This window comes from Symphodus melops, assembly GCF_947650265.1.
Source record: "Symphodus melops genome assembly, chromosome: 17".
In the NCBI taxonomy this organism is placed as follows: domain Eukaryota; kingdom Metazoa; phylum Chordata; class Actinopteri; order Labriformes; family Labridae; genus Symphodus; species Symphodus melops.
This window is the reverse complement of record NC_136707.1, coordinates 1402985-1417684: the sequence shown is the minus strand read 5'-3', so window position 1 is coordinate 1417684 and position 14700 is coordinate 1402985. Positions and strand designations below refer to the sequence as shown.

The 14700-nt window shown below is 47.3% G+C and overlaps 2 protein-coding genes across 5 annotated transcripts in view; both read right to left on the bottom strand.

The window, feature by feature from the left end:
- Nucleotides 1-4736, bottom strand: part of LOC306838550 (ras-related protein Rab-35) — a 6580-nt gene extending 1844 nt beyond the window's left edge. Inside the window, 6 exon segments of the mRNA XM_079366769.1 lie at nt 387-511; nt 601-724; nt 976-1021; nt 1023-1027; nt 2223-3105; nt 4557-4736. Of these exon segments, the coding sequence (XP_079222895.1) occupies nt 387-511; nt 601-724; nt 976-1021; nt 1023-1027; nt 2223-2277 (355 nt within the window). The 5' untranslated portion in view covers nt 2278-3105; nt 4557-4736.
- Nucleotides 4737-5808: 1072 nt separating this feature from the next.
- Nucleotides 5809-13495, bottom strand: srrm2 (serine/arginine repetitive matrix 2). 4 transcript variants are annotated; one of them, XM_079366766.1, is made up of 15 exons: nt 13215-13495; nt 11774-12025; nt 11451-11546; nt 10974-11159; nt 10646-10729; nt 10500-10565; nt 10381-10413; nt 10153-10245; nt 9881-10052; nt 9426-9791; nt 7906-9392; nt 7074-7781; nt 6911-6985; nt 6489-6596; nt 5809-6353 (listed from the first exon to the last, which is right to left on the bottom strand). In XM_079366766.1, the coding sequence occupies exons 2-15, from the start codon at nt 12019-12021 to the stop codon at nt 6293-6295; spliced, it is 3783 nt and encodes a 1260-aa protein (XP_079222892.1). In that variant the 5' UTR covers nt 12022-12025; nt 13215-13495; the 3' UTR covers nt 5809-6292. The 4 variants fall into 4 exon arrangements, with proteins under 4 accessions (XP_079222892.1, XP_079222890.1, XP_079222891.1 ...); XM_079366764.1 differs by having other exon boundaries at nt 7906-9791; nt 13215-13494; XM_079366765.1 differs by having other exon boundaries at nt 7906-9788; nt 13215-13494.
- Between the last annotated feature and the right edge of the window lie 1205 nt (nt 13496-14700).

The following is a 14700-nucleotide window of genomic DNA, read 5'->3' as shown; positions in this document are numbered from 1 at the left end:
AGAGAGAAAGAGAGAGAGAGAGAGAGAGAGAGAGAGAGAGAGAGAGAGAGAGAAAGAGAGAGAGAGACACACACACACACACAGAGAGAGAGAGAGAGAGAGACAGAGAGAGAGAGAGAGAGAGAGAGACAGAGAGACACACACCGAGAGAGAGAGAGAGAGAAAGAGAGAGAGAGAGAGAGAGAGAGAGAAAGAGAGAGAGAGACACACACACACGACAGAGAGAGAGAGAGAGACAGAGAGACAGACAGAGATTTTTTTCAGGACTGTTGGTGATTTGTATTCAAGTCGCCGACACGACAGATCTGCGTCCTCGTCACTTTCTTCAGCTCAGAGTTTTCTCTCCAACTCGTTTCTTTTAAATCCTCTCCTCGCGTGTCACTCACCGAGGATTTTGCAGACGTTGTCACAGTTCTGCGAGATCTCGTTCAACCACCGCTTCACGTTCACAAACGACTCCGGGTTGGTGACGTCGTAGACGATGATGACTCCGTGGGTGTTTCTGTAATACCTGCAGACAGAGAGGAGAACAGGATGCAGCCGCTGACACGTCGACACACGATGGAAAGAAGAAGAAGAAGAAAAACCCCTCGTCCTTACGTTGAGGTGATGGTCCTGAATCTCTCCTGCCCCGCTGTGTCCCAGATCTGCAGCTTGACCCGCTCTCCGTCGATGTCGACCGTTCGGATCTTGAAGTCGACGCCGATCGTGGTGATGTAGCTGTCTGCAGGAGAGGATTAGGACACGGGTTTGACTGACAGGAAGTTTAATCTGCACGCTGAGAAGGCTTCAGTCTGTGCATTAAAACATCTGCGTGTCGATGTGTGTGTTTGGATTAGATAACATGACATGATGAAATCTGTTTACGTCTCACTCCGCTTGGAGGCGGAGCTTAATGAGTCGCACTGTGTTCGTCATTGAGGAGCCAATCAAAGTACTGAGTGAACGGACTGTCAGACGACGGGGAGAACTCACCGGAGAAGGAGTTGTCGGCGAAGCGGAGCAGCAGGCTGCTTTTCCCCCACATCTGAAAGAGAAAACCCGTCAGAGGGCGCAGATGAGAGAAAGGTGAATGTGACCAATCAGGAACAGGCAGGTTGCGTTTGGCTACGAGGAGCAGCTGGTAATAAAATAAGTCGTGAAGAAGACGATGATGGCGTCTCTGTATGAAAAACACGTTGTGACTTGTTAAAAAGAGAGAAGTCCAAAGCAAGAGGAAGAATACCTCACAAGATTTAACCATCGATAACAAGTCACAACAAAGACCTCCATCTCTCTGAGACACAACGAGAGGATAAAACACATCAGGAGTCGATGACGGGGGGGGGGAGGGGGGGGGGGGGGGGGGGGGGGGGAGACAGGTTTGTCAGGACGAGGTGGAACAGAGACAACGCTGAGAGGAAGCGGCTCACAAACTGAAACTTCAGGGTCAGGAACGAGTCGCCTGATAGCTGAGAGATGGACGAGGGGGAGCGTCCTGAAACCGCCTCCGACGGGGGGGGGAGGGGGGTTCCGGAAGCAAACTTGCTGAAGCTCATGCAGAGGTCTTATTGATCACGGGATAATGTGGAGGGAATATTCTGCAGGCTTCGTGCTTTATAAATAAACTCGCCGTGATGTAATGAAATCTAATCGGTGTACAAATATAACTGGCTGCAGGATGCACAACGACCTGGAGTGACCCTGCACTCAGCTCTGATCTCAATCACAGACCTGGTTTAGATCGATCAGTTCCCAAAATTCCCAAATTCCCCAAACCCTGGAAAACCTCCAAGGCCCTGGAAAACCTCTGGAGAAAGCCTCCGAGTCCCTGAAAACCCTCCGGGGCCCTGGAAAACCTCCGGGGCCCTGGAAAACCTCTGGGGCGTGTTTCAGTGCTCTTGATGTGACTTCTGTCATTTGAAAACAAACAGGCAGTGGATCAGAGGCGAGGCCGCTCACAGAGACCCAGAGGGGGTCTGAAGGTGGTCTGATCACGTCAGACCTGATACAGACCATGTGCGTCTACTTCAGTCTGCAGAACCACCAGACAGCTCGTCCGTGTCCTGCCAGCTAAAATCATGTTTCCTCTCTCGTCATTAAATCACTGTGACCCATCTGAAGGAGCCGTTTACACATCTTTAACTAAACTAACTAAAGGAAAGTAGTTCTTCTGGGACTCCATGATGAGCACGCTTTGATTTCAGATGACTCGTAAATGAAACAAAGAAAAAAGTACTAACTGGAGTCTCCGATGATGAGCAGTTTAAAGAGATGATTGTAGTCTTTCCCCGCCATGTGGACGGCTTCTAACTGGACTTCAGAGTAAAATCAGTTTGATAGGAGGAGAGGAGACTCTGTATCTCCCCCGCTGGGTTTTTTTGTTTTTGTTTTTGTTTCCACCTTCCAGTGCTATGAGCTCAGAGTGGCGCACGTCCAACAATCAGGCCTTCCCATGCCGAGGAGACGAGTTTCATATCTGTGCTTTCCAGTTTGGCTTTATCCTCGACGTTCAGCGCTAAATGTTCATGTCCTTCAGTTTCAAAGTGAAACGGCAGCAGCCAGCAGAAAGGGAAGTGTTTCTGTGCAGCTCTGTGCTAATGATTCATTCTGGACGGCGGACAGTGATCGCATGCTTCCACCTTCGTTCCAGTTCCACCCAGTGACACTCATGCAGGGGATTTCCACACCGTGAAGCCTCGTAGATTTCTGCATCGGCTTCTCAAACTCACAGCCGCGTCAGTGCGAGCGCTGCCCCTTTCGTTTCTCCCGCTCTCTCCACAAGTCTGAGCGTTAAGACGCCGGGAGTCCGTCCCACATTGAAGGCTCCATGCTGAAGGGGATTTCGCGGTCGTCGCTCTGACAGCCAAATGGACGAGTGAGATGACGAACGATCATGAATCCACAGTCAGCGCTCGGAGCTCCTGCGCTGCTCACTCATTAACGCCATGCCTTTTTAAGAAGAAACACACGGAGCTGTTCAGTAGTGGTTACGCCTGCTGAGGTTGGATTTGAACTGAGCCCTTATTTCCACTTCGGTTCCTCTGGTGGGTGTGTGAACAGTCAACCGTTCCCTGTTTCGTTACACGTGGAGGACTCTCGCTTCTTGCTTCTTTAAAAAGGTTACTACAAAAGGACAGAGGACAAAAAGATAAAGAAAATCAAACACTGTATTGTCATAAACGTTTGTTTTATTGTTGAATCTTGTGTGCCCCTCCTTTAAGTACCTCTGTCCTCCTCAAACAAACAGCTGAGTCACTAAATATAACTTCCTCATCCTGCTTTATCCCCCCCCATCCTATATAACTTAACAGGGTTAGCTGGGTGGCACAATCACAAGCTCCCTGACAGCAGGCTGTCTTCTTCTTTCTCCTGACTCACTGTGAGGTCCAAAGGGGGACGTAAAACAGGAGCCTGGGTCGCTAACATAATGGGCAATTTTCCATGAAAAACAGGAAAGGCTGCCGCTGCCTCTCAAAGACATGACTGGAACCATGCAGAGCCTTGCTGCTTGTGGCAGGACGACGACTCGCTTTCGTTTTCAGATTGATTTGTGGAACTTTGTTATTCTAGAAAATCAAGATCATGCAGAGTCTTAAAAATTTCATTTTACACAATTTGGCTCAGTACAAGATTTAAAAAAATAAACTGCTTTATCTCCTATAAGAATGTCAGACTTGTGTTGTCTTCACTTGAACATCAGATTGCTTGCATAAAGCTTAATTAAGTGCGTTATTAAATGCCCTACCATGCCGAATTAAAGAGTAACACTAAACGTGTGAGAACACGTCCTCATTTGTGTGAAACAAACGAAGACAACATGCCCAAGGACAAGAACTTGTTTTTCTTCGATGTTTTTTAAACGTAGTTTGGCGAATCACCGTAAAATAACGCGAGAAGACAGCCTCGGGGTCAAACTAGGAGACAGAAGGACGAACACAGACAGCACCTTCGTTTAAAAAATCAATGTTTACTTTAAAAAGGAACTATCGCAATGACATTCACCATTATTGATATCGTACTAAAAATGAGCCGTTAAAACGAGGTTGCAACGCGACAATGAGGAAAAACCATAGCAACTCACCTTCGCCGACAGTTGACGCGAAACTCCGCTCGAATAAATCCATTTTTACGACAATTCAATATAATATTACTTCCACAAGTGTTTAAAATGAGTTTTGTGGACGTGTTGCAACAGCTCAAAGGACCGACTTTAATTCGGCACACATTAAATACGTTGTCATTTGACTTTTAGCTTCAAAAATCACATTTTTAACACGGCGTTGTTACGATTTCATAAACGCCATGAAACAGCGCTGAAGTCTATTGTAAATCGCTCCTTGCTCGTCAAGCGAGAAAAAAGGAGTACACGTTTATTCGTGTTTTATTTTGGGTGTGTTTGCTGCAACAAAACTGTAAAAAAAAACACAAAAAAAAACCCTCTAGATTTTCTTGCTATTCCGGACCCGGATCCGTGGGCCCGGACTGACCGTGGCCTGACTCGGACACCAAGACGTCAGAAAACTTCTCACTAAGTCAAGAAACTTTTAACAACTCACAAACAAACAAACACTTACTTTAGTGTTTTCGTTGCTCTGTCCGTGTGAACATGCTTGTACAGTTCCGCGGTAGGCGTTGTTTTTTTTCTGTCCCCGGAGGAGTGTGCTGGATCTCGGCTCCGGTCGGAATGTCTCTCCGCCGAGTCGACCACACCTGACTGTCTGCAGCTGATGACCCATTCTCATCATCTGACGCTGCGTTCACGTCATGTGGGAAAAACCTGTACCGCACATCTTATGCAGGTCAACGCAAGGTTTCTGTAGTTTTTTTCTCCTATTTCCTTTTTAAATGAATGGGAACAGATAAGACCTAAAAAACTAAAATGTAAACATGTTTGTCCACGTGCTGTAAAATTAGACATAATCTCAGGTCCTATTTGCTGTAGTTTTGCATGTGTGTTGTTTTTTTAATCGCTTTAAATATATTATTTCACAATATGCTTCTGTCTGTAGCTGTATACTTGAATTTCCCTTGGGATCAATAAAGTATTTATTTATTTATTTATCTATCATATGGAAACTTGCTGTCTATATTGGCCCAATTAGAGGATAGCATATGTAATGAAACATTTCACCCTGAAACTAAATTAAAAACAACAGGTTTGTGCATGTAGGAGTTTGCTTCTTAAACAGATGTTTTTCTAATCTCGCTAAACAAGTATTTAAAATAACAGGTTGTTTAATGGGTCTTCTGACTAGTTCAACATAACTGATAAACATTTCTGGACCTGGGTGAGTCATGACAGTCTGGTAAAGCTTTTGCAAAGGTGAACAAGGACAATCCAGTCCTCTCTCTCCACCGAAACTAAAACCAGGTCCCTTAATGAGAATCTGACAAGCTGAAACTGGTCTCCTCTCTGATTTGCTGTAAATGAAACCACAAGAGTGACAACTGAGACTGATGTCACCACCCAAGTTTTGATATTGCAAACAGTGCGAAAACCAACATCCGGTCAGTTAACCATTGAGTAATATTTCCCTTCACCTCCCTTTCCTGTCACACTGACAAACAAACACGTTGGCGGTGCTTGAGTCATTCTTCATGGTTCTGCTTCTTGGGAAGGATTGAAACCAGCACATTCAAATCTGTGAGAAGAGGAATGAAGTGAGTTTTTGATTTCATCTCACACACACACACAGAGAGAGAGAGAGAGAGAGAGAGAGAGAGAGAGAGAGAGAGAGAGAGAGAGAGAGACTATATTTGTTAAAAAAAAAAAATGATCCAGTTCTTCATTTTCCACGGTAAAGAAACAGACAAACACTCACAGAGTTAAAATGTACAACGTGTTTTATTATCATTTACCATTTCGACAAAAGAAATTAACCACATTTCAGTTTCCGTTACCATGGTAACAACCAAAATACAGACAGCTCATATCTACAGGGAGACTGCAACGAAGAGTACAAGCAAAGAAGAATTCTTAGTTACATTTGACTTTACTGTGTGTGTGTGTGTGTATATGTGTGTGTGTGTGTGTGTGTGCGCATGTGTGTGTGTGTGTGTGTGTGGTGTGTGTATGTGCACGTTTCTTATTCACCTCATAAAAAGAAATGTACAGGCCAGCCTTCGGGTCATTTCGGCTTTAAACAAACACGTGCTTGATAACCAGGAAACTATCATTCACAGTTGGTTTGATCTCGACTGGCCGCTGGCGCTCACGTCCGTGTCGTCGTCGTCCAGTTCGAACCCTCCGGCCGTGAACAGAGAAACAACGCGAGAGGAGAAAAGTAAAGCGCGTCTTTTTGCCGTCTTCTCATTTCCTCCGTCTGCTGCTGGACGTTCGGCTCGGTGACGGCCTGCTGTCAGTCCTACCGCTAATAAAAAAAGAAGAAGAAGAAGACAAACATGTTATGAGTCATGACTGCAAATATTCACAGCTCAGCCAGAAAATCCACCTCTCTGCACAAAGTCATGAGCAGAGGTCACTCTGTCATGTAGACGATACCAACCTGCGGCTCGGGGAGGACGCCGCCGCTCTCACGTGTCTCGGAGGTGAGTAACTGAGCGAGCGAGAGTCTCGGAGTGAATCGGCCGGCACTCTCCCCGGCCGGTCGGGGCTGCGAGGGGGGGGGGAACACGAAAACAAGTCAGTCATGGCGAGTCACGGTGAAGGATGCGTGATCGGCCAATCAGTGAGCACTTCGACCACTTTCTCTTATTTAACGGGGCCAAATCCAGCCCATCTGATTGGAGGATTTTTTTTTTTTTAAGCCACAGAAGAGGCGAGTGAAGTGCGTTTAGGTAAAGTCAACGTGGTGGTTGCCATGGTGATGAAAATAATGTAAAAATAATACAGAGAATAAAAGAACACACAAGAGCAGGACAGAAGTTTTGATTTTTACACCTCGTGAGTCTGCGGTTCTCGTCTCACCTGTTCTTCTTCGTTTCCTTTTCCTCCTCTGATGAAGACGATGATGAAGACGAGCTTTGAGCTTTGGCGTCTTTGCTGTTAAAAGATCAGAAGAAAAATCAGAGTCAGAAGATCGTGAACGAGTCCGCTGCAGGTCGGACGTGTTTAGCGTTCCCGTGCTCACCCTTTGTCTGGCTCCACTTCAGAGTCCGAGCTGTCCGAGGACGAGGACGAAGAGGAGGAAGAGGAGGAGGATGAGGACGAGGAGCTGGAGCCGGAGCTGCTGCTCACGTTGGCTTTTTTGCTCGGAGCAGCAGCAGCAGCAGCGGCGGCGGCGGCGTGCTTCCCGTTCACAGCGCTCTCACTCCTGACTGGTCGCTCCGTCTGCGGAGGCGCAGGCGACTCCTTCCTGATTGGACCGCGAGACGTCTGCTTGCTCTCTGATTGGCTGCTGGCTGGCGACCTCCTGGAGGTCACCTCAGGGCGCCTGGCGTCCGCCTGGGAGCTCCTTCCAGCCGACGCCGTCGATGCAGCGCGGGGTAATTCCCTGGAAAGTCGCTGTGAAGACGAGGAGCGGCTCTTCTGTTCTCCGTCCTCTCTCTGCTTGTCCTCTTTGTCGTCCCGTCGCTCTCTCTCCGCTGGCGCTTTTGCGTCTTTGCTCTGGCGCTGCGGGGAGGGAGACGATGAGGAGGAAGAGGAGGAGCTGGAGGAAGAGGAGGACGAGGAGGACCTGCGCGGTTGAGGAATTTCTTTTGGGGGCGGCCGCTCCTTCTCCCTCTGTCTCTCTTTTTCCATCTCCCTCTGCCGGACTCTCTCTTGCTCCCGTTCTCGTGCTCTCTCTCGGGACAGCGAGCGGCTGCTCCTCCTCCGGCGCGGCGGCGAAGGACGAGACCTGGGGGAGGGAAATATGAAACCGTGAATCCCAAATAAGAACAATGACATGTGCTTCCTGACTCTCTCTCTCTCTCTCTCTCTCACACACACTGAGGTGTAAAGACTGCAGGGTGTCCTCTCACCTGTAGGGGGGGCTTCTCCTCCTCGGGCTTCTGGATCGGGGTCTGATGTGCATTCTGGGACTCCTGGACCTGCTCCTCCTGCTGAAGCGCTCCCGTTCTCGGTCCCGGTCCCTGTCCCGCTGCCTCTCTCTGTCGCGGTCTGACCAGGAGGGGGGTGGAGACGCTCTCCTGGACCTGGACGGCGGTTCCTGGTACTGCCTTGGCGGAGTGCGACGCGGTGGGGATGCGGCGGCGGCGGCGGTCTTCTGGGGTGGAGAGCGTGACCTCCTGCTGGACGGGCTGGACCTCGCCGGTCTCCTAGGTGCATCTCGCCCTCTCTCCCTGTCTTTCACCTCCGCCCTCGCTTTCCCCGCCTCACCCTCACAGGGCGAGTACTTGTTGCTGCTCCTGCTGGGGTCGGCTCGCCTGCTCGGGGACGGAGGCGGGCTGGGGCTGTCCATCTGTGTGGGACTGTACCTCTCTTGACCTTTGTGGGCGTCTCTTTCCCGTCTGTCTCGTCCTTCGTCCCGCTCCTTCTGCGCTCGTCTGCTACTGTCGGACGCAGACGGAGGGCTTTCCTTGCTGCCGTTGGATAAATACTTCTGCACCGCAGCGCCGATGGCGGACGGGGCGTTTTTGGCGGGGCTGCTTTTCCCCCCAGCTTTCTTTGCTTTCCCCTCATCCTCGGAGGAAGAGGAGGAGGAGGAAGAAGACGAGGAGGAGGAGGAGGAGCTATCACTGTCGCTGTCACTGCTGCTGCTACTACTGCTGCTGCTGCTGCTCTCCCTTTTCTTCTCAGCCGGCTTCACCTCCCGTTTGTCCTTGCGAGCGGGGCTCCTGCTCTTCTCTTCGCTCGTCTTCGTCTCGTCTCTTTCACTCCGGCTCTTCTCTGAAGCTCTGGCTCCGTCTCGTCTGCTTTCAGCGGGCGGCCTTGGAGCCTCCTCTCTCTTTCTGCCGCCCTCCTGACCAACCTCTCTCTCCCTCTGCTTGTTCAGACTCCTGTCCCTCTCCTCCTCCCTCCTCTTCTCAACCTCCCGTTCTCTCTGACGCCCATTGGCGACAGGAGAGCGTGAAGGTGGCGACTGAGAATCCCGAGACGGGTGTCCGTCCCTCCTTCTGTCGTTTTTCTGCTGGATGGGAGACACCTCCCTCTCCTGCCTCCTTCCACTGTCTCTCCTGCTGTCCCGTTCGTTTGGCACATCTCGATCCATCCTGCGCTCCCTCTCGCCGCTCCTCTCCTTCCGGGCCCGTTCCTTCTCGGGCGGAGGAGAAGGAGACGAGGAGTCGTGCCTCGTCTTTCTGTCCCGTTTGTTGTTCTCTTTTTCTTTAGTCCGTTCTCTCCTCATCTCCTGCTTAGGAGGAGGAGGAGGAGGAGGAGGAGGAGGAGGAGGAGGAGAGGACGCAGAGGAGGAGGATGAGGAGGAGGATGAAGAGGAGTCATGTCTGGTCCTCTGAGGAACAGTCTCCTTTCCTTTATCCTTCCTTTCTGTGCTCCTTGAACGCCTCGCCTTCTCTACGTCCCTACTCCTTGAACGCCTCGCCTTCTCTACATCTCTGCTCCTTGAACGCCCTCCCCTCCCTCTCTCGTTTTCTCTGCTCCCGGGCAGCTTCGCTCTCTCCACCTCGACGCTCCTCGAGCGCCGCCCTCTCTGTCTCTCCTCCTCTCTGATCCTTGAGCCCTTCTCTACGCTCCTGGAGCGCCTCCTCTTCTCCACCTCTCTGCTCCTCGAGCGCCTCCCTCTCTCTGCCTCCTTCTGTTTGCTCCCGGATCTCGGCCCTCTTCCCTTCTCTCGGCCTTTTTCCGTCGGCGGAGGTGGAGAGGGGGAGGAGGAGTCGTGTCTCCTCTTGGCGGAGTTCTTCTCCGACTCCCTCGGTCGCTCTTTCTCCCGCTCCAGATTCGGCCTCTTCTAGACGTTGGAGAAAAGATTTCTTAGTAAATTATCTCGACATGATCAATGAGGAATCTTTATTTTGAATGTTTCAAAGCCTCTCTCACCCCTTCGCCTCCTCGAGGAGGGCTGTGCTCCTCGTAACCTTGTCTCCTCCTCTCCGGCGATCTCCCTCTCCTTCCTTCATCAGCTTTTCTTGATGTCGGTTCTTGCTGACGTGACCGAGGAGGAGGAGGAGGAGGAGGAGGAGGAGGAGGAGGAGGAGGAGGAGGAGACTGGCTGTAAAAAAACAAAGAAAGAAAAGATTGCAGAAGCTGAAACATCTCAGTCTGGAAAGTTGTATCCGTCTACACGAGTTCATCACATCTTCATCTCGTACCTGTCGGAGGAGCCGGACGATACGCTCCTCGCTCTCGAACTTCCTCGCTTCTTTTTCTTCTTCTTCGACACTTTGTGCTTCTCATCTGAAGAACTGAGAGAAACAAAGTCTCTTCTTCAGTACGCAGGAACTTCTTCTAAGTTTTACATCTAATCATCTAATATTTAAAGGAACATTTCAACGCTTTTAGATGCAAGTATTGTAAATGTACACAAATTAAAAGCCTACCTGTCTTCTTCCTCTCCATCTTCAGACACCTCACTGAAACACAACATTTCCAGTCAATCATCAAAGTCCATGAAAAATAATCAAGTGACACAAAAGATCAGACAGCGGCGTTGTGGTACCGTTTCTTTTTCTTCTTCTTGGATTTCTTCTTCTCTCGCTGAGGAGACGAGGACGGACTCTCTGAGCTGTTGAAGAAAATTAAATCAGGTCAGAGCTTTATTTATTTTTTATTTTTTGGTACTTTCGCTGAACGAGCCGACGTCACCTGTCTCTGTTTTTGTTTTTCTTCTTCTTCTTCCGACTGCGCTTCTTGGGAGGAGAGTCTGAATCGTCCGAGTCTTTCACCAACCTGCGAGAGCACACGTGACAGACGGCGAGTCAGGGAGAGCAGAGCGCTGAACGAACATCGTTACACGGTCCTCGGCGAGCATCGAGGTGGCGTCTCGCTGCATTCCTCAACACAAGGAGGACTTGATAATCGAGTAATACCAGAACAAGCATGCCTCTGCTTAAAGGACTGAACCAACATCAGCATCGTGTTTTCATCCATACAGATGACTGAACTGAAGCTAAAGGAGGTGTGCAGCACTCACGTGTACTTCTGTTGCTGCAGCTTCTCCTTCTCCAGGCGCTCCTGCTCCCTCTTCTCCTTCTCTTTCTCCTTGCGGTCGGCGTGGAAGGACGATCCGTCCACGTAGTCGTTGGAGATTCCAAACGCGGCGCGAAGACGGTCGTTCTTCTGCTGGTTTGCGGCGGCCAGAGCGTGAGTCTCCGTCGCCCTGAGAGGAAAAACAAACCGACCAATGAGATGCTGACGTTGATGTTTTCTAAACTTCATCAGTTCTGAAGCTACGAGAAGCGAAATGTCCGGACCATCGAATACAATGAGCTGTAATTTTACAGTAAAATTAAACTGTCTCTTTCTTACAATTTGGTTAATATTACAATTATCAGCATTTGTGTAACGTAATAAATTCAAGTCAGGATGTACAATCCTAATAAAACATTTGCTCTTTTCCTCGTTCGAGCCTCGGGAGTGACTGCTGCTGGTCTGCTCGTGTCGCTCTTACGTTGGTCTCTCGGTGGCGACGGGAGCCGGCTCCTCTTTTTCCTGCAGCATCATTCGGAAGCTGTTCACCTTCTCCTCGATTTCCTCCGCCGAGTAGCTGACAACACCGACAGAGAAGAGTCTTTAAACACCACGTAGAGTAAAAGCAGCTCTTTTACTACCGTCTTTATTTTACAGTAAGCTAGAGAACTTAAATAGCACCAACACAACTTGACAAACCTTCAGGCTCCACTTCTTGTTGTGCATACACACGTCCTTATTGATGACATATCCAACTAAAAACCAAACAAATGCCCCACTAATATAAAAACACAGAATCGTTACCCCTGCTCCTCCATCATGTCCTGCAGCTCCGCACACTTGACCTCCAGCTGCCTCTTCCGTTGGTGCTCCAGGATGTCGGCGTTGGGCTGCCTGTTGAGCTGGCTCTCCAGCCTCTCCCGGTCCTTCTCGTCCCGCTCGCCGCCGCGCTCATCCCGCGGCCGCTTGACCCGCAGGCTCGACAGGTTGCGCTGCACATATCCGTTAGTGCCGCTGCCTCGCGGAGTGGTCAGGCCAATACCATTGTACATGGCGCTGCAAAAGAGATACGGATGAGAAAAAGACCCGCACACAAGGATTAAAGTCTCAACCCATAAAAGTGAACAAATAAAAGGTTTCTCATGTAAAGACTAACCAGGGACGTCTGCATGAATCATCCCTTCTCTTCTATTTTATTGTACATATGTGTGCTACTAAACTGGGTGTTTATTGTTATTTTTATTTCTACCTCTCACTTCACATCTGTACGAGCGTGTGACAAATACAAATCTTGAGAAAACTGAGAAATTTACAAATAAACTAATGACTAAATAAAAGTTGGCTTCGTCTGAGGCGGTAGTTTCTTACTTCATGCCAAATCTTTCTACACACACACATCTCAGTACTTCAAGAGGAAAACAGGCTCCATCATGACTGAACCCAAAACAACAGACGTGAAATAAACTTCCATGTCTTGTTTTTTTAAGGTTAGTTTTTTATGGTGTCTGTGACTGTGATTATAGTTGCTGCTGTGACGGTTTTTACTTCCTGCAAATGATTAATAAAGAACCCATCCAAGCATCAATCCATCTAACTTTATTTAAAAAGTCTACATGCACAAACCCCTGCAGTTTATCTATTTACCATTTTCAGCTTTTTATGACACGGGAGAGACTTTGAGCTCTTAAAATGGCTGACATAAAATACTCTACAAGTGAATCAGGAGAACTTCACCTGCTGTTAATTGAAAGTCATAAACAACAAAAAAAAGTCTTTAACAGAAGAGTATTTACACTAAAAGTGTTTAAAATAATCACAGAAACAGCAGCTTTAGATCCGGGTACTTTGTTGTGTTTTGTTTGTTTTAACGTGCTGTAGACGCTGGAAAGGCTGTGGGACTTTATGTAACATTTATCTTATATTACTATGATTATATTCCGATTAATTTGGTGGGAATATATTCAGGATAAAACCCTGTTTTTGTGTGGATTAACACGTGCGCCAGAACAGGCCTGCAGCTCCGGCTACATTTAACATTAGCACATTTCTGATGGATTAGTCCAAAAAACAAAACCCATCTAAAACTAAATGAGGGTTTATCAGATGAATGTGACACGACGTTACACTCACTGCTATTAATGAAGCGAGTCAGTTAAAAAAAACGTGTTTAATTTTAAATTCATACATTTCTCAAGGCCTAACTTTGAGCTCAGCTAGCTAGCATGCTAACGGATTTGTTACGTACCTGTGTGTTCTCCGGGCGGGAAGAGCAACGACGTCGCCAGTTAGTAGTTTAAAAAACTTATCCTATAAAATAAGACGCCCAAAACAAACCTTACAATACTTTATTTTATATAAATGTTGGGAGGAAATTGGAAATATGGCTAGTTAGCTCTTCGCCTGCTTGTTAGCGTTATGCTAGATTGTCTGGTGCCTAAACGAAACGAAGGAGGGACCGAGACAAAACCAGTGACGTCATACGCACGCACGCACGTCGGGGTTGTGTTGCGTTCAAGTGCTGGGGCAAGCCTGTAGTAAACTAGTGAACGTGGAAGTTGAGGAAAAGTTAACGCCAGTTTAAATAAAATAAAAATATTTTCAAAAACATGACCCCATATATTTGATGTTGTTTTTTTATTTCTGACGTTTTGAGTATAAATTACTTCATTTCTGAATTTTGAAAAATATAATTTAGAATAAATTGATTATATTAAATAAGTCTGAATTGATACATTGTTTTAAATTAATATTTTGACATATTTGTATGGCCCTATGGAAAAATTAAAGTACGCCATGCTCTAAAGTTGCTGGTAATATTAAGTCAAAGGATATCACTGACTTATGAATTTTATCTCCTCTTTGTGGCAAAAGGTTTTAATTATTTTCGACCTAAAACATCTGTTTAGAGAGAGTATTAGAGGTTTGGTTTTGTTTTATTCTTCATTTAATTGTATAAATTAGTCAAAATGTATTTTAAATAGACACTTCAACATGATTTAATCCAACATGTTAAATAGAAGTATTTAATACAGAGTAAACCCTTCTAACGCCTTTAAATTTGAGCTTAATTTGTGTCACCATGACCTCCCTTCAGAATAAAAGTCTAAAGAACAATCTAAAAACACCCAGTTGTTTCAAATTATTCAGTACAATTTAAGTAAAAAATATAGATCCTATAATGTAGTTTATTTATACTAAATATGTTCATTAATTCAATACAAGTTGATCTGTTGGGGTCAATGAAAACCTTCTCTTAATCTTTATCCAGAGCGGTCTTGTCCTCTTTGGCTTCAAAGCCCTCTTCCTCCTCCATAACTTCCCTCACATACCAGAGAACAAAAGACACGCTCAGCCAACCTCAGATCAGACTTGTGGTTGAGCCAAGCCCGAGCCTGCACACACACACACACAGTCTCTCTTTCTCCAGCAGGAACCAAAGTGGGCAGCTGGAAGGTGTTGGCAACCTTGAAACCAGTGGAGCAGCAATCCACAAATTGGACGGTGTGTTTGATCTTGATAAATGCAAAAACAGTGAATTCATCTTCAGGTCATAATCAGTTCAAAGGCAGCAGACAGGCAATATACACTTAAAATACACACACCGCAGCTCCACTGCCAGTGATATGGAGGAAACCAAGGTAGCACCCAAAGTTCTTGTTAAAACCTTTTTATATTTATCAGTATAATGTTGCTGTAATAATTGTTCTTGTACTGCTCCTCTCCTACATGAA